This window comes from Mesoplodon bidens (genome assembly GCF_964165515.1).
Source record: "Mesoplodon bidens genome assembly, chromosome: 2".
Lineage (NCBI taxonomy): Eukaryota > Metazoa > Chordata > Mammalia > Artiodactyla > Ziphiidae > Mesoplodon > Mesoplodon bidens.
Window position 1 is genome coordinate 133651931 of NC_138177.1, and position 24714 is coordinate 133676644.

Here is a 24714-nt window from a genome sequence, read left to right on the forward strand (position 1 = left end):
AATCCAACAGCACATTAAAAGGATCATACACCATGATCAAGTGGGGTTTATTCCAGGAATGCAAGGATTCTTCAATATATGCAAATCAATCAATGTGATACACCATATTAACAAACTGAAGAAGAAAAACCATATGATCATCTCAATAGATGCAGAGAAAGCTTTCAACAAAATTCAACACCCATTTATGATAAAAATCCTGCAGAAAGTAGGCATAGAGGGAACTTTCCTCAACATAATAAAGGCCATATATGACAAACCCACAGCCAACATTGTCCTCAATGGTGAAAAACTGAAACCATTTCCACTAAGATCAGGAACAAGACAAGGCTGCCCACTCTCACCACTCTTATTCAACATAGTTTTGGAAGTTTTAGCCACAGCAATCAGAGAAAAAAAGGAAACAAAAGGAATCCAAATTGGAAAAGAAGAAGTAAAGCTGTCACTGTTTGCAGATGACATGATACTATACATAGAGAATCCTAAAGATGCTACCAGAAAACTACTAGAGCTAATCAATGAATTTGGTAAAGTAGCAGGATACAAAATTAATGCACAGAAATCTCTGGCATTCCTGTACACTAATGATGAAAAATCTGAAAGTGAAATCAAGAAAACACTCCCATTTACCATTGCAACAAAAAGAATAAAATATCTAGGAATAAACCTACCTAAGGAGACCAAAGACCTGTATGCAGAAAATTATAAGAAGTTGATGAAAGAAATTAAAGATGATACAAATAGATGGAGAGATATACCATGCTCCTGGATTGGAAGAATCAATATTGTGAAAATGACTCTACTACCCAAAGCAATCTACAGATTCAATGCAATCCCTATCAAACTACCACTGGCATTTTTCACAGAACTAGAACAAAAAATTTCACAATTTGTTTGGAAAAACAAAAGACCCCGAATAGCCAAAGCCACCTTGAGAAAGAAAAACGGTGCTGGAAGAATCAGGCTCCCTGACTTCAGACTATACTACAAAGCTACAGTAATCAAGACAGTGTGGTACTGGCACAAAAACAGAAAGATAGAACAATGGAACAGGATAAAAAGCCCAGAGATAAACCCACGCACATATGGTCAACTTATCTTTGATAAAGGAGGCAGGAATGTACAGTGGAGAAAGGACAGCCTCTTCAATAAGTGGTGCTGGGAAAACTGGACAGGGACATGTAAAAGTATGAGATTAGAACAGTCCCTAACACCATACACAAAAATAAGCTCAAAATGGATTAAAGACCTAAATGTAAGGCCAGAAACTATCAAACTCTTAGAGGAAAACATAGGCAGAACACTCTATGACATAAATCACAGCAAGATCCTTTTGGACCCACCTCCTAGAGAATTGGAAATAAAAACAAAGATTAACAAATGGGACCTAATGAATCTTCAAATCTTTTGCAAAGCAAAGGAAACCATAAACAAGACCAAAAGACAACCCTCAGAATGGGAGAAAATATTTGCAAATGAAGCAACTGACAAAGGATTAATCTCCAAAATTTATAAGCAGCTCATGCAGCTCAATAGCAAAAAAACAAACAACCCAATCCAAAAATGGGCAGAAGACTTAAATAGGCATTTCTCCAAAGAAGATATACAGACTGGCAACAAACACATGAAAGAATGCTCAACATCATTAATCATTAGAGAAACGCAAATCAAAGCTACAATGAGATATCATCTCACACCAGTCAGAATGGCCATCATCAAGAAATCTAGAAACAATAAATGCTGGAGAGGGTGTGGAGAAAAGGGAACACTCTTGCACTGCTGGTGGGAATGTGAATTGGTACAGCCGCTATGGAGAACAGTATGGAGGTTCCTTAAAAAACTAAAAATAGAACTACCATACGACCCAGCAATCCCACTACTAGGCATATACCCTGAGAAAACCATAATTCCAAAAGAGACATGTACCAAAATATTCATTGCAGCTCTATTCACAATAGCCCGGAGATGGAAACAACCCAAGTGTCCATCATCGGATGAATGGATAAAGAAGATGTGGCACATATATACAATGGAATATTACTCAGCCATAAAAAGAAACGAAACTGAGCTATTTGTAATGAGGTGGATAGGCCTAGAGTCTGTCATACAGAGTGAAGTAAGTCAGAAAGAGAAAGACAAATACCATATGCTAACACATATATATGGAATTTAAGAAAAAAAATGTCATGAAGAACTTAGGGGTAAAACAGGAATAGAGACACAGACCTACTGGGGGTGGGCTTGGGGATATGGGGGGTAGGCTGTGACGGGGCGGGGGAGAGGCATGGACGTGTATACACTGCCGGGCGTGGGGTGGATGGATGGTGGGGGTGGCCGTGTGGCGCGGGGAGATCGGCTCGGTGCTTTGTGGCCGCCTGGAGGGGTGGGATGGGGAGAGTGGGAGGGAGGGAGACGCAGGAGGGAGGGGATGTGGGAACAGATGTATATGTATGACTGATTCACTTTGTTGTAAAGCAGAGACTAATAAAAAAATAAAAATTAAAAAAAAAAATAAAACTGGGTAAAAAATAAATCATCTGGAAGATTAAAAAAAAAACTTAGTACTAAACAAACTTAATATCTTGGGATCTAGAAAAAGAGGAGTTTAGAAGGAAATTTATGGTCTGAAATGACTATTTTAGAAAAATAGAATGGTTAAAAATTAGTAAATTCTACAACTATCTAAAGATTATTAGGTGGGGGGAAGGAAATAAACCCAAATAAGACACTATAAAAATGAGAACAAAATTAATTAAGCAGAATAAAGATATAACAGAGAAGACTAACAGCTCAAAACTTAATTCTTCAAAATGAGGAATTAAATGAAAAATTACTTTCAAGATTAATAAAAAATAAACTGGGCTTCCCTGGTGGTGCAGTGGTTGAGAGTCCGCCTGCCGATGCAGGGGACATGGGTTCGTGCCTCGGTCCGGGAAGATCCCACATGCCGCGGAGCGGCTGGGCCCGTGAGCCATGGCTGCTGAGCCTGTGCTCCGCAACGGGAGAGGCCACAACAGTGAGAGGCCCGCGTACCGCCAAAAAAATAAATAAATAAATAAATAAACTATATTCATAATGAAAAAGAACTACTTTGAAGAGAACACAGCCAATACATGTTAAGAGAATAAACAACTTTATACCAACAAATGCAAAAATTAGGTGATATCAATATTCCTAAAAGAGTCAGTAATCAAAACTGACTCTAAAAGGAACAGAAAATCTGAATAGCTCAGTAACACAGGCCCTTGATGGCTTCATAAGCTAATGTGACCAAACATTTAAGGCATGGATAATTACTATTTTACACAAACTCTCAGAGAACTGAAAAGAAGAAGTACTCCTAGTATTCATTTTAGTAGTCTTCTATAACCAGAACCAGACAGGATAGTATATAAACGGAAAATTCCAGGCCAAACTCATTCAAAATCACAGATGTAAAAATTCTAAAAGATATAATACTAGCAAACAGGCAAAAAAGATCATGACCAAATTAATTTAAGATTGGTTTAACATTACAGAATCTATTAATATAATACACCACATTAAGGAATTCAAGGAGAAAAAAATGACATACAAATAATTTCAGTGAATGTAGATAATACATTTGATAAAATTCAATATCAATCCCATTCATGATAAAAATTCTTAGCAAAATAAGAATGAAAGGGAATACTTCCGTAACCAAAGGATAATCTACAAAAACTTACAGCACACACCATATTCAATGGTTAAATATTGAAAGCAATTTCCTAACTATCAGGAGGTAAAACAATAAGAATGTTAGCTCTTATTACTTCCATTAAACACCACAGAGGTCTTAGCAGTTATAATAAAACAAGGGATAAAATACTGGAAAGGGAAGAAGAAAACTGCCTTTATCCAAAGTGGTTATTATTATCCATATAGAAAATTCAGAAATGAAAATCTACATAGTACTAGAATTTGGGATCCATATTCTTATTAAAAATTATATATATATACATATATATATGTATATGTGAAGTACATACACCAAGACACTAAAAGCATACATCAAGACACTAAAAGCTTCTACATAAATATTTAATAAGTTTATCTTTAGGTGGTGGGTTTATGAGAGATTTTAACTTTTTTATTTCAGCATTTTGGTTTTCCCAGTGTCCTGAACCAGATTATTTTATAAAAGAATAATAATGTTACAAGATGTCAAAAAATATATAAAACTCAATTTCATATCTACATACTAGCAACAGAAAATGCAATTTAAAAATATTTAAAAGCAACACAAAATATAAAGATTTCTAGGAATAAACCAAAGATTTACAATGCCTTTCTGAAGAAAATGGTAACAATTAATTGTAAGAAATAAAATAGGAATTTAATAAATAGAAAGACATACCAGGTTAATGGTTAAGAGGCTCAATATCATAAAGATGTAAATTCTTTACAATTTATAGATCTGACACAACTCCAATCAAAATTGTCAAAGAGATTTTTTGGTAGAATTTGACAAGCTAATTATAAAATTAAATGGAAAAGAAAAAGGACACAAATAGGTAATACACTTCTAAAGAAAAAGAAATATGTAAAGGAGATTGCTCTAGTAGAAAACAAGATTTATTATTAGACTTTAATAATTTGGGTAGGGCAGCATTTGTGCTGGGATAAACAAATGGAACAAAGAGAAAGCTCAGAAACAATCTTCCCCTGATAACCTGAGATATGACAGAGGTTGTGGTGCAAAGGAGGGCCTATTTAAAAGAGTGGGATAATTATTTATCTTTATGGGGAAAAATGAAAATCCATCCTACCTGACACCATATCCTAAGATAAATTTTATAACAACTAATTCTACTAGAATAGAGGTGGGGAAACAGGAGTGGAGGATTAACTCTGATTGACGGTAAGAAACGTTTCCTCAGGAGAGATGACCTTTGACCTGCTCCTTCGAGAATGAAAAGGAAGAGCAATGTGGAAAATGGACTTCCAGGCTGAAGGAACAGCAAGATCAAAGTCTGAGAAACTTTCTGGGAATGGACAGACAACCAGCCCAGCTGAACAGGAAAGACAGAGAAAGATGATGATGGCTGATTGGTGCGTCATGACATTTTTACACCTATACTCCACTAGGTCTTCATCCAGGCCACAATCAGTCATGTTCACAGAAGGGAAATATTATAACTACAGTACTTCTATCCTGATACTCATCAAAAAAACACTTATTGGGGCCTCCCTGGTGGCGCAGTGGTTGAGAGTCCGCCTGCCGATGCAGGGGATACGGGTTCGTGCCCCGGTCTGGGAGGATCCCATATGCCGCGGAGCGGCTGGGCCCGTGAGCCATGGCCTCTGGGCCTGCGCGTCCGGAGCCTGTGCTCCGCAACGGGAGAGGCCACAACAGTGAGAGGCCCGCATACCGCAAAAAGAAAAAAAAAAAAAAAAAAAACAAAACACTTATTAATTGCAGCTCAGATATGCAAAAAGAAACCAAAAACATTTTTTAAAAGCTTGCGAGGTTAGGTTACCTTTTCTTTTTTCTCTTGGGTGTCTTGGTCCTCGTTATTAGTGATTTTATTGGCCTTGTTATGTGCACTAGGAATGACCTACCACCACAAAAACAAGGAAGGGGGAAAAGGAAAACATTTAAATGTCACAATCATTATGTGGCTTTAATTTTTTTAAAAAACAATTAAAATCCTACTTAACTCTCTAACTTCACCTAAAAAGTAAAGACACGAGAAGTACAATTCAAGGCAAACAATACAACTTGGGAAATCTAACAAGCTATAAAACCCAAAATGTGCGTGTGTGTGCGTCTGTGTGTGTGTGTGTGTGTGTGTGTAGCATCAAGGGACAATAAATGCACAGGCTTGTGTAGATCCAGAAAGTGAAGATGAAGACTAAGAAGGTCACAATACTTACTGTCATCCAAACATCTCATTTTGCAAAATACACTTTTAAGGGTAAGCAAAGTTAAGTCCTAGAACGCTGAATGCAACATTTATCTCACAGATCTACCTTATTCATCATTGTACCCCAGTTCAAGTATGATATCTAGCACACTGTGCACATTCAATAAATATTTCACTATCACTGCTAGCATATAAATAAATTACAAAGCTACTTACACTCCTGGATAAAAGGTCAATGAGAGCTGGAATTTAGTGTTATTTATCACTATAATCCTGTTGCTCAGAAAAAGCCTAATACATAGTAGTGTTGAATAAATGTTTATAAATGAGTCAAACAGTTCAATTTCATAGAAATAATTTTAATTCTTAATGGTGCCAATATCATAGATTACTTTTTGACTCATTTCTTTTTGTAAAACTATCTATAAAACATCTGAGGAAAATACAAAGCTGTTAAGTGATTTTTTTAAAAGGATCCTTAAATAGCTAACACAAATAATGTTGGCATGAAATCTGATGACAGACATGCAAATTAAAAGGAAAAATAAATATCCTTTCTCAGAAAATTAAAGGAACTTCCTGCCTAGGGATAATTTAAAAAACAGAACCAAAAAAAAACTTCTCTCTAAAGGCAATTTAAGGGACTTCCCTGGCAGTCCAGTGGTTAAGACTTCACCTTCCAATGCCGGGGGTGTGGGTTCAATCCCTGGTCAGGGAGCTAAGATCCAACATGCTTCGTGGCCAAAAAATCAAAACAAAAAACAGAAGCAATATTGTAACAAATTCAATAAAGACTTTAAATATGGTCCACAGCAAAAAAAAATCTTTAAAAAAATAAAAAATAAAGGCAATTTAAGATTAATTCTTCTTTACTTTTAACTTAGAGTCTAAGGAAATTAATTTTGGAATAAATGAAGTCTCAGGAATGTTTCACTTAAGTAAAAAACAACAGTAGTGATACAGCAACATGTTTTTGGTGCTTCCTATGTAAATAGACACTGTACTAAATATTTATTTCTCTATTTATTTATTTTTAATATTTATTTGGCTGCGCCAGGTCTTAGTTGCAGCACTCGGGATCTCCTATGCAGCATGTGGGATCAGTTGTGGCATGTGGACTCCTTTAGTTGCAGCAAGACGAATCTAGTTTCCCGACCAGGGATCGAACCTGGGCCCCCTGCACTGGGAGTGAGGAGTCTTAGCCACTGGACCACCAGGGAAGTTCTCTGTTTAATATATACAACCACCTAAGTCAGAGTTCAAAAACTAGTGGGTCTACAGGTATATGTTTCTTGTCCTAAAGAATTTTAAAACAGGAGCTTCCCTTGTGGCTCAGTGGTTAAGAATCTGCCTGCCAATGCAGGGTACACGGGTTCGAGCCCCGGTGCGGGAAGATCCCACGTGCTGTGGAGCAACTAAGCCCGTGCGCCACAACTACTGAGCCTGCGCTCTAGAGGCCATGAGCCACAACCACTGAGCCCGCGTGCCACAACTACTGAAGCCCACATGCCTAGAGCCTGTGCTCTGCAACAAGAGAAGCCACTGCAATGAGAAGCCCACACACCGCAACAAAGAGTAGCCCCCGTTCACAGCAACGAGAGCAAGCCCAAGCGCAGCAACGAAGACCCAACGCAGCCATAGATAAATAAATAAATAAATAGAATTTAAAAACAAATACTTTGTCTCTCTAGAAAGTTATAATATCTGCCTACACTGGACCTACTTTCTCCTCTGAAAAAACCAGCTGAAACTGAATGGCAGAAGCTTCGTGATGGGACAAAATGTTAGCTGCCATTCACAAAGTTTGCAAAGTTTGCTTTTCAAAGAGCAGAGAAATACCTTTCTGTACGCATACTACTAGCAAAATTTGGAAGACAAAAGGCCCACCAAAAAGACTACATCTTTAAGAAAAGTAGGACAGCACATGTTTCTTATGAAAGTAAAAAATATATTTCTATAAAACTAATACACAAAATGTACACGTGTCCAAAAAATTTAGGTGCCATTATGAAACAATGATATTAGGGAAATACAAACGGAATACAGGAAAAAATAAAACAACACATGATAATAAATTTAATGAACTGAAGTCATGATGCCAATTTCAAAAGGGTTTGTTTTTTAATATATAAAAAAAAACCCTAATGCTACTGTGAAATGCAATTTTAACTGGAAAAAGTTACCATGGCATAAAAACTTTCTATAGAGGTGTACAGTATAAATCATGAGTTTTGCTCTCAAATAAGCATTTACCAAGTAAATCTAAGCAGATACACACATTTCTTTCTAGCAGGCTGAAAAAACAGTTGAGAAATTTAGGAGGAAAAGCTTAAAAAAGTAATGTGTTGTTGATCCTCCTAAACCACCTGCTAAAAGCACAAATATCAAAAAATAAAATACAACTCAAAAAAAAGGTACAAATATAAACACCACTGCTCAATTCATGGTGTTGATGAGAATTTCCATGTAACCAAGGCATGTTTAGACACAGGGCCTTGATGGAAATGACTTATTTGGGGGTTTTGAAGAAAGTCTCAAAGTTTAATGTAAACTGATCAAAAATAATTAAGAATTTGGCTATATTTTCTATTCCTGTGATGACCAATATAACTTGCAAGAATAAGTAAGCCAAAGAGAGCACCATTTGGCAAAGATCTGAAACTTGATTCCTTTCATTTCCTTATTCAACTGGAATCACTCTGTGCTTAAAAAAAAAAAAAAAGGAACAAATCATGGACATTAATATCATCGCCATCCCTTGGCTAGAATCACAGATAGTTCAATGCTTGATGAACCCAATGCACAATGTAACAGTCTGTGATTCTGCCTGAGGGTTAAGTAACTTGAACATGGGGCCATGCTGAAGACATTTTCCCTTTTATTGAACAGTTGAAAGAAATTGTACTGTTTATATCATCCAAATGAAAATTTCGACCTCAGCTCACCAACAAAGGCTAGATTAAAATCTTGGCCGTTTTGGCTGACTTTATAACCTATTAAAATGCTTTGAATATTTTTCAGTGGGGCATTTGCAAGTGACCACATAAATGTATAATTTGATTGGCTCATTCTCGCTCAAAACTATTTCTTTGGGGCTTCCCTGGTGGCGCAGTGGTTGAGAGTCCACCTGCTGATGCAGGGGACACGGGTTCGTGTCCCGGTCTGGGAAGATCCCACATGCCGCGGAGCGGCTGGGCCCGTGAGCCATGGCCGCTGAGCCTGCGCTCCACAACGGGAAAGGCCACAACACTGAGAGGCCTGCGTACCGCAAAAAAAACAAAAGACAAAAAACTATTTCTTTGGAAGTGTCACTTGGCAGGGAATAATCTGGCCAATTTTCCTACAGAATTCAGTTTCCAGAAATAAAGTGATGGCCTCAATGACTTTCTCAATATTATAAGAGTTAAAAGGTGGATTCCAATAAATCTAGAATTTCAAATTGTATAAAAATGTGAAGACCTTATTCAGTTTACCTCTCTCAATTAGTCTAGATGGTGTAAATGGAGCACTAGGACTGGAAGGGACTGTGCTGCAGTGCAGTGCACCACAGCAGAGCTGCCCAGGAGGGGTGAGGCTGCAACCCACTTGTGCAGGCAAGCTACAAGTGTGCTGAAATAGCATGTGGATGCCTTCACCCTTGGGACAGCCAGACATCTATTTACACAGTTTGCCATACAAATATTATTTTCTGTATTCCTTGACATAAAAAAAGGTTGAAAGGCACTGCATTAGCGAATTGAAAAGAAAATTTTTAAAAAATATGCAGTTTTGCTACTGTTCAGAAGTGTCTATGTTTTGAACAGCTGTCTTCCATTATAAAATAAAGAAAAATAAATATTGCTCCCAGGTACAGGGCTTATGGGGCTGCATATTGCAATATAAAATACACATCCTGCCACTAACATCTGTGTATCAGAGTTCTAATTCCATACCAAATAAGTAATTTATTATAGAAAAAAAATTCTATGATTAAATACTGCTCTTTGCGAATTCAGAATCTCCAACAGAACATACAACAATGCAACATGTCTGAATTTTTACATGCCTGTAAAAATACCTACCATTTGGTGGCCCCTGTAGAATGTTTTTAACCCTGACCTACTCTGTATTCAAAGTATTTTATAAACAAAGTAACTGGTACAGAAAGGTTAGGTAACTTGCCTCCAAATTAGCAAAACTGGTAAATAGGGAATCAAGGAATCAAAAATGGGTCTGTTAGACTCCACTGCATACTGGAATAACTCAAATTTGACCAGGAAATCAAAGTCCGAGGAAAAAAGGGAAAATTGAGGTTAATAACTAAATTTTAATGAAGTTAATGCTTCCTTTAAGTAATAGTAGAATAACAGTAAAAATATATTGAAAAATACTTGGAGGCAAAAGCTTGGTCCACAGATACAGAGAATATTTTTTAAGTAGCTTACTCTTGGAGTGGATGACAAGCTCTGAACAACAAACACCACAGGGTTTCCTGCATTCTTAATGGCCTCAACCGCTTCTCTGTGAGAGGCATTCTGCAAATCTACTCCAGACACCTAAAAACACAGAAGCAATTTATTTCAATTAGAAGGGCAGCTGATCTTGTGGATAGGTTAATTCAAAGTTCATGCATATTATCTAGTTATGATAACAGCCAGAGTCGAATGAGTTATACCAAAGCCAGAAAAAAATAAGATTGACCCAAAAAAGCTTTGCTGTTTTAGGAGATCATGTTTAAGGATATTAATGTTTCACCTTCAAGAAAAGTAAATAAGGTAAATATCTTAATAACAATGGTCCTGATTAAATATAATTATCTAAAATATGTAGCTCAGTCAGTAACAGAACTTTAAAAAGCTTCTGAGCTTGTAATGTCACCTCTGCCACTATCACAGTACACAATTCTGAGGGAGGGCAGGGGGTGGGGATCTCTCTGGACTCACCTTCTCTCAAGTAAACTGAGAAGAATGACATTTTAAGCAAACTGCCCATTATCACAGTTGAGAAGCTGAACATTTCTCAAATTATATCAAAAAAGAAGTATGAAAACACCCATAGGTTCTTTCTAAAAGAGTTCTGTGTTCAACAAATTTGAGTATGTGGAATCTAGAAAAATGGTAGCAATGAACTTATTTGCAAAGCAGAAATAGAGTTACAGATGTAGAGAACAAATTCACAGTTACCAAGGGGGTAAGGGGGTGTTGGATGAATTGAGATATTGGGATTGACATATATACACTACTATGTATAAAACAGATAACTAATGAGAACCTACTGTATAGCACAGGGAACTCTACCCAATGCTCTGTGGTGATCTAAATGGGAAGGAAATCTAAAAAAGAGTGGATATATGTATACATATAACTGATTCACTTTGCTGTACAGCAAGAAACTAACCAGCATTGTAAAGCAACCATACTCCAATAAAAATTAATTTAAAAAACTGGGGCAAGTGTAAACATCTCCTTATTATATAAATCTGAGAGAACATAACTTGTGAACATGCCCATAATCTCAAAGAGCATTCTGTATTTATCAAACATATTTACAAGAACCAATTTTTGAAAACGATAATGTAAGGAAGCCTTGGTAAAAGTTGAGGTGGTTTACAGTCAGTTGATAGCGACAACTTGTGAATATTGTTTTGCCATAAGGGGATCAAAGAAATAGGAATGGGGGCTTCCCTGGTGGCGCAGTGGTTGAGAGTCTGCCTGCCAATGCAGGGGACACGGGTTCGGGCCCTGGTCTGGGAGGATCCCACATGCCGCGGAGCAACTAGCCCCGTGAGCCACAAATACTGAGCCTGCGCGTCTGGAGCCTGTGCTCTGCAACGAGAGGCTGCGATAGTGAGAGGCCCGCGCACCGCGATGAGGAGTGGCCCCCACTTGCCGCAACTAGAGAAAGCCCTCGCACAGAAACGAAGAGCCAACACAGCCATAAGTAAATGAATGAATGAATAAATAAATAAATAATTTTTTTAAAAAAAGGAATGTAAGTGAAGAGGGATGTGGGATCAAGTTTGGTTTTTGTTTTTAAGGTGGGATAGATTACAGTAATAATGATGCAGTGGAGAGGAAAAATGAAGGGTAGAGAGGAGTGATGACTGTGGAAGCAAATCCTTGGACAGCAAAGAGGGAATGACTTCCACTGTACAAGTTAGAGTGGCTCTGGAGAGAAGAAACACAAATAGTTCATTTGCTGTGACAAATACAGTCAGAAAAAAGCTTTGGTATGCAGTGGGAGCAAGGGGAAACTCTCTTTTGACTGCTTCTATTTTCTCAATGAAATAAGAAACAAGGACCATAAACAGAGATTAAGACTGTGGCAGGAGGTATAGGAGGTTTGAAGTAGTTACCTCTGAAAGTAGAAGAATGGAACAACTCAGGAAATATTACAGGGCTACAGGGCAGAATTAAAGACCCACTTGAGGGGGTGGTCATGAATTTAAAATGAGACCAGACAGCATGGGTGGTTATTTTCTCCAGTCGTGCTAGAGATCTGAAATAAGCAAAAAGTTGCACTTAATGAGGATGTGGTTCTCCCAGGCAAGTTCAGTGAAAGGAAAGAGGATCAAAGGAGTTGGAAGTATATGCAACAGAGTGATAGGATGATAAGTCACTGAATCTGAGCAGAGTGAGGAAGAAAATGAGTATGCCAGAAGCTGAGAGACAGAGAAGCGAGGATCCTAAGGTAGGAGATAGGAGCCTGGTGTGTTAGAGGGGTTTAAAGCCAGGTTGAGTCTAAGGTACAGAGAAAGAGGAGAGAGCGGAAAGAGGTGAGGTCAGGGAGGCAGCTGAAGCCACCTGCAAAATCCAAAAGGCCATGGCAAGAACTTTGGCTTTTTATTCTAATAGGCATCAATGAAGATTTTAATGCTCTGTAAAAGCTCTTTTCCCATATGAGTAGAGGAAGGATACGAATAATAGTAAATGAAAAAAATACAGACAAAAATTAAAGTGACACATAAAAGCTGTCACAACAGTTTGATGAAGCTTCTTTCAAATAACCTGATTCCCAAAATATTCAACAGTAAGAGAAGTAGAGGCTATATGAGAACTACTTCCTCCTCTAGTAATAATCAGTTTTTGTTTCCCTAACAGAGATTTCCACATTGTTAAATGGGAATCACCGAAGTCGGGAAGGTAGGAAAAAAACAGTATTCTGTCATATTACAACACAAAAATAATCTTAGTTTTTCTCAGCCTTAAAATTATAACTTAAGAGTATGTTCATTCACACAGATGAAGACCCATTTCTAAAAATTACATGAAATTCTAACTTCCTAGTTTAAAAAACTCTTCTTTATACGGAGCTAAACCTTTCATGCAATTGTTTCAAGACAAAGAGAAATGATTATTAAACTTCACTAATAAAACAAACAAGTAATACTTTTCATAGAAAAAAGTAAACAAATGACTCATTATGCTTCACAAAATATATATTAGAGTGTAACATTTCAGGGCTGTTGTGAATTTGAAGAAATATAAGTTATTAAATATGAGATAAAACAGTGGGCTCTTATTAGTATGTGTATGAGTGATGATGATTAAATGAGAGAATACTTTGTATTCAATTGAGCACAGAGAAAGATGAGAAAAAGAAACAAAATTCAAAAAGATTAAAAAAGTAAACAATCCAATTAGAAAACAGGCAAAAACACAAACACATTTCACCAAAGAGGGTACTGGATGGCAATCAAGTACATGAAAAGTTCTTTCTCATTAGCCATTAGGGAACCACAAATTAAAACAACCATGATATCACTATATACCTAACAAGAATGGCTAAAATGAAAAACAGTGACAACACCAAATGTTGATGAGGATGCAGAGAAACTGAATCACTCATACATTGCTGGTGGAAATACAAAATAGTGCAGCCCTTCTGGAAAACAGTTTGACAGTTTCTTAAAACTAAAAAGGAACTTAACATACAACCCAGCAATTACAGTCTTGGGCATCTATCCCAGAGACGCAAAGACTTATTTTCACTCAGGAACTTGTATACAAATGTTTATAGGAGCTTTATTCATAATAGCCAAGAACTGGGAACCACCAAAGTGTCTTTCAGTGGGTGAATGGTTAAACGGTGGTACCTCCATACCATGGAATACTACTCATCCATAAAAAGGGATGAATGAGGAGGAGCCTTCAAGATGGCAGAGAAGTAAGACGTGGAGATCACCTTCCTCCCCACAAATACATCAAAACTACATCTACATGTGGAACAACCCTTACAGAACACCTACTGAAGGCTGGCAGAAAACCTCAGACTTCCCAAAAGGCAAGAAACTCCCCGCATACCTGGGTAGGGCAAAAGAAAAAAGAAAAAACAGAGACAAAAGAATAGGGACAGAACCTGCACCAGTGGGAGGGAGCTGTGAAGGAGGAAAAGTTTCCACACAATAGGAAGCTCCTTCACCGGTGGAGATGGGGGCTGGGCAGAGGGGAAGCTTCAGAGCCAAGGAGGAGAGCACAGGAACAGGGGTGCAGAGGGCAAAGCAGAGAGATTCCCGCACAGAGGCATAGTGCTGACCAGCACTCACAAGCCTGAGAGTCTTGTCTGCTCACCCGCCAGAGTGGGTGGGGGCTGGGAGCTGAGGCTTGGGTTTCGGAGGTCAGATCCCAGGGAGAGGACTGGAGTTGGCTGAGTGAACATAGCCTGAAGGGGGCTAGTGCGCCACAGCTAGATGGGAGGGAGTCCAGGAAAAAGTCTGAAACTGCCTAATAGGCAAGAGACCATTGTTTCAGGGTGTGCGAGGAGAGGAGATTCAGAGCACTGCCTAAACGAGCTCCAGAGACTGGCACGAGCTGTGGCTATCAGCGTGGACCCCAGAGATGAGCATGAGATGCTAAGGCTGCTGCTGCAGCCAGCAAGAATCCTGTGTGCAAGCACAGATCACTATCCACACCTCACTTCCTGGGAGCCTGTGCCGTCCACCACTGCCAGGGTCCTGTGATCCAGGGACAACTTCCACGGGAGAACATACGGAGCGCCGCAGGCTGTTGAAACATCACCTCGGCCTCTGCCACAGCAGGCTCACCCACATTCCGTACCCCTCCGTCCCCCGGACTGAGTAAGCCAGAGCCCCCCAATCAACTGCTACTTTAACCCCGTCCTGTCTGGGCGGGGAACAGATGCCCTCAGGTGACCTACATAGAGAGGCGGGGTCAAATCCAAAGCTGAACCCCAGGAGCTATGCAAACAAAGAAGGGTAAGGGAAATTTCTCCCATCAGCCTCAGAAGCAGCAGATTAAATCTCCACAATAAACGTGATGTACACTTCATCTCTGGAATACCTGAATAGACAACGAATCATCCCAAAATTGAGGCAGTGGACATTAGGAGCAACTGTAGACTTAGGGTTAGCTTTCTGCATCTAACTTGTTTCTGGTTTTACGTTTATCTTGGTTTAGTATTTACAGCTAATTACCAATAGTAATTAGCTGTAAATCAATCTTTTATTGATTGGGTTGCTCTCTTCCTTTTTTTATATATATATTTTTCTTTTTTCCTTTTCTCTTTTTGTGAGTGTGTATGTGTATGCTTCGTTGTGTGATTTTCTCTGTACAGCTTTGCTTTTCCCATTTGCCTAGGGTTCTGTCTGTCCGTTTTTTTGTTAGTATAGTGTTTAGCGCTTGTTATCATTGGTGGATTTGTTTCTTGGTTTGGTTGCTCTCTTTCTATCTTTTTTTAAAATTACTTTTAATTTTATTATTGTTAATAATTTTATTTTAATAACTATATTTTCTTTTTCTTTTCTTTCTTTCTTTTTTTTCCTCCATTTTCTTCTGAGCCATGTGGCTGACAGGGTCTTGGTGCTCTGGCCAGGTGTCAGGCCTGAGCCTGTGAGGTGGGAGAGCCGAGTTCAGGACACTGGTCCACCAGAGACCTCCTGGCCCGACATAATATCAAATGGCAAAAGCTCTCCCAGAGATCTCCATCTCAATACTAAGACCCAGCTCCACTCAACGGCCAGCAAGCTACAGTGCTGGACAACCTATGTCAAACAACTAGCAAGACAGGAATACAACCACACCCATTAGCAGAGAGGCAGCTAAAATCATACTAAGGTCACAGACACCACAAAACACACCACCGGACGTGGTCCTGCCCACCAGAAAGACAACATCCAACCTCATCCACCAGAACACAGGCACCAGTCCCCTCTACCAGGAAACCTATACAACCCACTGATTCAACCTTACCCACTGTGAGAACACCAAAACCAACAGGAAATACAAACCTGCAGCCTGTGAAAAGGAGACCCCAAACACAGTAAATTAAGAAAAATGAGAAGACAGAGAAATACACAGCAGATGAAGGAGTAAGGTAAAAACCCACTGGACCAAACAAATGAAGAGGAAAGAGGCAGTCTACCTGAAAAAGAATTCAGAGTAATCATAGTAAAGATGATCCAAAACCTTGGAAACATAATGGAGAAAATACAAGAAACGTTTATAAAGACCTAGAAGAACTAAAGAGCAAACAAACAATGATGAACAACACAAAAAATGAAATTAAAAATTCTCCAGAAGGAATCAATAGCAGAATAACTGAGGCAGAAGAACAGATAAGTGACCTGGAAGATAAAATAGTGGAAATAACTACTACAGAGCAGAATAACGAAAAAAGAATAAAACGAATTGAGGACAGTCTCGGAGACTGCTGGGACAACATTAAACTCACCAACATTCGAATTATAGGGCTCCAAGAAGAAGAAGAGAAAAAAAAAGGGACTGAGAAAATATTTGAAGAGATTATAGTTGAAAATTTCTCTAATATGGGAAAGGAAATAGTCAAGTCCAGGAAGCACAGAGAGTCTCATACAGAATAAATCCAAGGAGAAACGTGCCAAGACACATATTAATCAAACTATCAAAAATTAAATACAAAGAAAAAATATTAAAAGCAGCAAGAGAAAAGCAACAAATAACACACAAGGGAATCCCCATAATGTTAACAGCTGATCTTTCAGCAGAAACTCTCCAGGCCAGAAGGGAGTGGCAGGACATATTTAAAGTCATGAAAGGGAAAAACCTACAACCAAGATTACTCTACCCAGCAAGGATCTCATTCAGATTTGCCAGAGAATTTAAAATATTTACAGACAAGCAAAAACTATGAGAATTCAGCACCACCAAATGAGCTTTACAACAAATGCTAAAGGAACTTCTCTAGGCAGGAAACACAAGAGAAGGAAAAGATCTACAATAACAAACCCAAAACAATTAAGAAAATGGTAATAGGAACATACATATCGATAACTGCCTTAAATGTAAATGGATTAAATGCTCCAACCAAAAGACACAGACCGGCTGAATGGATACTATAACAAGACCCATATATATGCTGTCTACAAGAGACCCACTTCAGACCTAGGGACACATATAGACTGAAAGTGAGGGGATGGAAAAAGATATTCCATGCAAATGGAAATCAAAAGAAAGCTGGAGCAGCAATTCTCATATCAGACAAAATACGTCTTAAAATAAAGACTATTACAAGAGACAAAGAAGGACACTACATAATGATCAAGGGATCAATCCAAGAAGAAGGTATAACAATTGTAAATATTTATGCACCCAACGTATGAGCACCTCAATACATAAGGCAAATGCTAATAGCCATAAAAGGGGAAATCAACAGTAACACAGTCATAGTGGGGGACGTTAACACCCCACTTTCACCAACAGACATATCATCCAAAATGAAAATAAATAAGGAAACACAAGATTTAAATGATACATTAAACAAGATGGACTTAATTGATATTTACAGGACATTCATTCCAAAAACAACAGAATACACTTTCTTCTCAAGTGCTCATGGAACATTCTCCAGGATAGATCATATCTTGGGTCACAAATCAAGCCTTGGTAAATTTAAGAAACCTGAAATCGTATCAAGTATCTTTACGGACCACAACGCTATGAGAGTAGATACCAATTACAGGAAAAAAATCTGTAAAAAATACAAACACATGGAGGCTAAACAATACACTACTAAATAACCAAGGGATCACTGAAGAACTCAGAGGAAATCAAAAAATACCTAGAAACAAATGACAATGAAAACATGAAGAACCAAAACCTACGGGAAGCAGCAAAAGCAGTTCTAACAGGGAAGTTTATAGCAATACAATCCTACCTCCAGAAACAAGAAACATCTCAAATAAACCACCTAACCTTACACCTAAAGCAATTTGAGAAACAAGAACAAAAAAACCTGAAGTTGGCAGAAGAAATCATAAAGATCAGATCAGAAATAAATGAAAAAGAAATGAAGGGAACGATAACAAAGATCAATAAAACTAAAAGCTGGTTCTTTGAGAAGATAAACAAAATTGATAAACCATTAGCCAGACTCATCAAGAAAAAAAGGGAGAAGACTCAAATCAATAGGATTAGAACTGAAAAAGGAGAAGTAACAACTGACACTGCAGAAACACAAAGGATCATGAGCAATTACTACAAGCAACTATATGCTTATTGGACAGGAAGAAATGCACAAATTCCTAGGAAAGCACAGCCTTCTGAGACTGAACCAGGAAGAAATAGAAAATATAAGCAGACCAATCACAAGCACTGAAATTGAAACTGGGATTAAAAATCTTCCAGCAAACAAAAGCCCAGGACCAGATGGCTTCACAGGCAAATTCTATCAAACATTTAGAGAAGAGCTAACACCTAATCTTCTCAAACTCTTCCAAAATATAACAGAGGAAGGAACACTCCCAAACTCAACCTACGAGACCACCATCACCCTGATACCAAAACCAGACAAAGATGTCACAAAACAAGAAAACTATAAGCCAGTATCACTGATGAACACAGATGCAAAAATCCTCAACAAAATAATAGCAAACGGAATCCAACTGCACATTAAAAGGATCATACAGCATGATCAAGTGGGGTTTATTCCAGGAATGCAAGGATTCTTCAATATATGAAAATCAATCAATGTGATACACCATATTAACAAATTGAAGAATAAAAACCATATGATCAACTCAATAGATGCAGAAAAAGCTTTTGACAAAATTCAACACCCATTTATGATAAAAACCCTCTAGAAAGTAGGCATAGAGGGAACTTACCTCAACATAATGAAGGCCATATATGAGAAACCTACAGCCAACATCATTCTCAATGGTGAAAAACTGAAACCATTTCCATTAAGATCAGGAACAAGACAAGGTTGCCCACTCTCATCACTGCAAGATAGATTTCAAGTTTTAAGCACAGCAATCAGAGAAGAAAAGAAGTAAAAGGAATCCAAATTGGAAAAGAAGAAGTAAAACTGTCACTGTTTGCAGATGACATGATACTATACATAGAGAATCCTAAAGATGCTACCAGAAAACTACTAGAGCTAATCAATGAATTTGGTAAAGTAGCAGGATACAAAATTAATGTACAGAAATCTCTGGCATTCCTATACACTAATGATGAAAAATCTGAAAGAGAAATCAAGGAAACACTCCCATTAACCAGTGCAGCAAAAAGAATAAGATACCTAGGAATAAATCTACCTAAGGAGACAAAAGACCTGTATGCAGAAAAGTATAAGACACTGATGAAAGAAATTAAAGATGATACAAATAGATGGAGAGATATACCATGTCTTGGATTGGAAGAATCAACATTGTGAAAATAACTATACTACCCAAAGCATTTTACAGATTCAATGCAATCCCTATCAAACTACCAATGGCATTTTCCACAGAACTAGAACAAAAAATTTCACAATTTGTATGGAAACACAAAAGAACCCGAATAGCCAAAGCAATCTTGAGAAAGAAAAATGGAGCTGGAGGAATCAGGCTTCCTGACTTCAGACTATACCACAAAGCTACAGTAATCAAGACAGCATTGTACTGGCACAAAAACAGAAATATAGATCAATGGAACAGGACAGAAAGCCCAGAGATAAACCCACGCACATATGGTCACCTTATCTTTGATAAAGGAGGCAAGAATATACAATGGAGAAAAGAGAGCCTCTTCAATAAGTGGTGCTTGGAAAATTCGACAGCTACATGTAAAAGAATGAAATTAGAACACTCCTTAACACCATACACAAAAATAAACTCAAAATGGATTAAAGACCTAAATGTAAGGCCAGACACTATAAAACTCTTAGAGGAAAACATAGGCAGAACACTCTATGACATAATCACAGCAAGATCCTTTTTGACCCACCTCCTAGAGGAGTGGAAGTAAAAATAAAAGTAAACACATAGGACCTAATGAAACTTAAAAGCTTTTGCACAGCAAAGGAAACCCCAAACAAGACGAAAGACACCCCTCAGAATGAGAGAAAATAGTTACAAACGAAGCAACTGACAAAGGATTAGTCTACAAAATATACAAGCATCTCATGCAGCTCAATATCAAATAAACAAACAACCCAATCCAAAAATGGGCAGAAGACCTAAATAGACATTTCTCCAAAGAAGATATAGATTGCCAACAAACACATGAAAGGATGCTCAACATCACTAATCATTAGAGAAATGCAAATGAAAACTACAATGAGGTATCACCTCACACTGGTCAGAATGGCCATCATCAAAAAATCTACAAACAATAAATGCTGGAGAGGGTGTGGAGAAAACAGAACCCTCTTGCACTGTTGGTGGGAATGTAAACTGATATAGCCACTATGGAAAACAGTATGGAGGTTCCTTAAAAAACTAAAAATAGGGCTTCCCTGGTCACGCAGTGGTTAAGAATCCACCTGCAATGCAGGAGACACGGGTTCGAGACCTGGTCTGGGAAGATCCCACATGCTATGGAGCAACGAAGCCCGTGTGCCACAACTAGAGCCTGCGATCTAGAGCCCGTGACCCACAACTACTGAGTATGTGTGCCACAACTATTGAAGCCTGCATGCCATAGAGTCTGTGCTCTGCAACAAGAGAAGCCACTGCAACGAGATGTCTGCACACTGCAATGAAGAGTAGCCCCCTCTCACTGCAACTAGAGAAAGCCCACGTGCAGCAACAGAAAGCCAACACAGCCAAAAATAAATAAAATTAATTAATTTAAAAATAAAAAGTATAACTACCATATGACCCAGCAACCCCACTACTGGGCATATACCCTGAGCAAACCATAAGTCAAAAAGAGTCATGTACCACTATGTTCATTGCAGCACTATTTACAATAGCCAGGACATGGAAGCAACCTAAGTGTCCATCGACAGATGAATGGATAAAGAAGATGTGGCACATATATACAATGGAATATTACTCAGCCATAAAAAGAATCGAAATTGAGTTATTTGTAGTGAGGTGGATGGACCTAGAGACTGTCATACAGAGTGAAGTAAGTAAGAAAGAGAAAAACAAATACCGTATGCTAACACATATATATGGAATTAAAAAAAAAAACCAACAATGGTTCTGAAGAACCTAGGGGCAGGACAGGAATAAAGACGCAGACATATAGAACGTACTTCAGGACACGAGGAGGGGGAAGGGTAAGCTGGGACAAACTAAGAGAGTGGAATGGACATATATACACTACCAAATGTAAAATAGATAGCTAGTGGGAAGCAGCTGCATAGCACCGGGAGACCAGCTCTGTGCTTGTGACCACCTAGAGGGGTGAGATAGGGATGGGGGGAGGGATACGCAAGAGGGAGGAGATATGGGGATATATGTATACATATAGCTGATTCACTTTGTCATACAGCAGAAACTAACACACCATTTTAAAGCAATTATACTCCAATAAAGATGTTAAAAATAAATTTTTAAAAAGGGATGAACTATTGATAGACACAAGAAATTGAATGAACTTCAGTGAAATTATGCTGAGTGAAGAAAACCAATGTCAAAAAAGATACAAAATGCATAATTCCATTTATGTAACAATTTGTAAAATAACGTAAGTATAAACATGGGGAAACAGAATAGTGGTGGCCAGAGGCTAGGGATGGGGGTGGAGGGGATGGGAGAGGAGTGGCTGTAAAAGGGGTCAGACAAGGGAGTCTTGTGGTGATGATTCAATTGAGTTTCTTGATTGCTGTGTGGGTTATGCAAGGCTACACATGTGATAAAACTGTGTAGAGCTATAAACACACACACACAAATGGTACATGTATACCTCGTGAAATCTTAATAAGGTCTATGAATTGTGCCAATATCAGTATTTTGATTTTACTACTGAACTATAGTTGTATAAGATGTTAACACTGGGTGAGGCTGAGAGAAGGGTAAGCGGGACTTCCTTGTACATTTGTTTGCAACTTCCTATGAACCTATAACTATTTCAAAATATAAAGAAAAATATATAATTTTAAATATGTCTTTTGTATTTTGTTCTAAGTTCAAATGTGTCAGTAATCAAAATAAAAACTAAATGATTCTTATTAGATGAAGATCATGAATTTAGATTTTTAAAAGGCAGTATCCAGTTATTATTTGCTTAAAATACAACTAAAACAAAATCACAAATAAGGGTGAAAATGAAGGAATGGAAAAAAACAATGTACCATGCAAATGCTAAGTAAAAGAAACCACCCCTGCCCCAGAAGCCAGAACAATCCTTTTAAAAAATGTGTATGCATTCAGAATTCTCTAATGGACTCTCATCCATTCAGAGTAGACAACCTTCTAATCTCTACATGATGTGGCTTCCCATTACCTCTCAGACCTTTTCTCTTTCACCCTCTCTCTTGTTCACTCTACCTATGTTAGCAGTGCTGGATTTCTTTCTGTTCCTTGAACACATCCAGGCAAGCTCCCATCTCAGAGTTTTCACACTTCAGTTCACTCTGTCTGGAGCCCTTCTCTCCCATGTGTCCATATTGCTCACTCTCTCATTTCTTATATTTGTCCCAATATCATCTTCCATAACCAATCTACTCATTGCAACTACTGCCGTCACCACACATCATTCCTTATCCTCCTCCCTGTTATTTTTCTCCATAGTTACTTATAACAATGTAACATTCTATATATTACTTATTTTGTGCATTGTCTATCTATCCCGCTATCATATAAAGGCCATAAGAGAAGGGATTTTTGGTCATTTTCTTCATTGCCATATCCCTAGTATGTTTAAAAATGTTTTTTTTTAATTTCACAAACATAAATATAACCTCAAGTTTGTATACACAGAGTAGTTTTATGCAATTCTTTGATTTAATCCTCACAATGATTCTATGGATTTTGAAATCTCATTTCCATTTTATTTGGAAACTGAAAATAAAATAGGTTCCATAATTTGTCCAAGAACAAAGAAAAAACAAACAGGACAATCTAGACTTTAACCCATGATCTCCAGAGCTCTTTTCATTCTTTCAGAGCTAAAACACCACAGCTGATGTTTAGCATCATAAAGCATGAATCACCAAACAGATTCTGGGATTAAAAATATTCAATATGATGTCATCCAATAAACGTAATGCAAAGAAATGTATCAGATTCAGACCTCTTAGTGCCTTGATATGCCCTTAAAACCACTCTGCAAAGCCTGCCATGTATAAAGGATGGATTCACCTCTCCCCCAATACGGTCTTCCACTTTCAGGGTCAACTCTGGGAGGACAGCACGGCTATCCCACTGACATATACAATTCATAGTTTGTTAAAGACTGTGGGAGAAGCATGATGTCCGCCATCTGCCTCATTCTGTCAAATTGTGTTTTTTCAGTCAGCTGAGGCTTTTTGTTTTATCATTTTATAAGCTATCAGCTCAGCTTCAGAATCTCATAAAATTGTGCAAACATGCAAACTAAAGCATCTGAATAAAATACACCAACTGTATACACATATACCCCAACACATAAAGGAAGGACTTTTGGTTAAATGATCATTTTACTGTCTTACAGTACATTTCAAACAAAAACAAAATTTTAACACTATTTACCTCAAGTATTTTATCTCCAGTTTTAAGAGCATTTGTTTTTCCTGCTGGACTGTCTTCCAAAACTTGTTTGATAAATATACCCTTAAGCTCCTCTCCATTCTTCAGGCGTTTTATAACAGTTTGTCCACCAACAATACTAATACCAAGAGATACATCTGGTTCTCTAAAAATCTCAACACTGTAAAAACAAAAAAACAAAATTCACTCATGAACAAGGTAATCTGTTGTACTGTCACTATGTTTAATGTGTACCATAACCTTGTGACTCATATTCTATATATTTTCACAAATGTTATAAAAGTTATACTTAGCTCCCAAATTATAAGATTCTATCAATACTTCATGGCATATGTGAAAATGTAAATTCTGAAAACGATTTCCAAAACAACAAATACAACTCTTAATATTGAGAGATTTAGCAAGGACTTAATGTTCTCATGTCCCACCACCATATATTTTCTGTGATGAGTCCCTTTCATCTATATCATAACATTCGCAAAGAATGAATTAAGGAAATAACTAATGGGTGGAAAAAAAATCAAGAAAGTCACATGTATCATTTTGGCAAAAAGCAGAAACCTTCAGAATAAAATAAACTTGCCACTGACAGGCTCACTGCCCATACTGCTTTTCCCAGTCACCTGTTTTAACCTATGGTTCTTTACGTGGAGGACAGATTTTATACTTCCAAAGGCTGGAAAGGTTTTCTCTTCTTCCTACATCCACATCATTTTCATAAAGTATAGAATAAAACTTGCCCCTCAAAATATTATGAATTTTGTTCAAACTGCACAGACATGGCCAATAATTAATTCCAAAAAGTAGCTCAGAAAACAGCTCTTAAGAGTTTTTAAGACAAAACTCAAAAGTGCAATAAAAGAACAATTTGGGTGGCATGATGGAATTAATGCATGAAGATAGAGACAGCAGCTAAAGGAAGACTTTTATAACCTTAATAAAGTACAG

At 37.8% G+C, this 24714-nt stretch overlaps 1 protein-coding gene across 1 annotated transcript in view; it reads right to left on the reverse strand.

The window, feature by feature from the left end:
• PATJ (PATJ crumbs cell polarity complex component) overlaps positions 1 to 24714 on the reverse strand; it is a 348566-nt gene that overhangs the window by 207513 nt on the left and 116339 nt on the right. Inside the window, exons 23-25 of the mRNA XM_081223688.1 lie at positions 23749 to 23926; positions 10313 to 10423; positions 5502 to 5579 (exon numbers count right to left, since the gene is read on the reverse strand). Of these exons, the coding sequence (XP_081079814.1) occupies positions 5502 to 5579; positions 10313 to 10423; positions 23749 to 23926 (367 nt within the window). The remainder of the gene's footprint in view (positions 1 to 5501; positions 5580 to 10312; positions 10424 to 23748; positions 23927 to 24714) is intronic.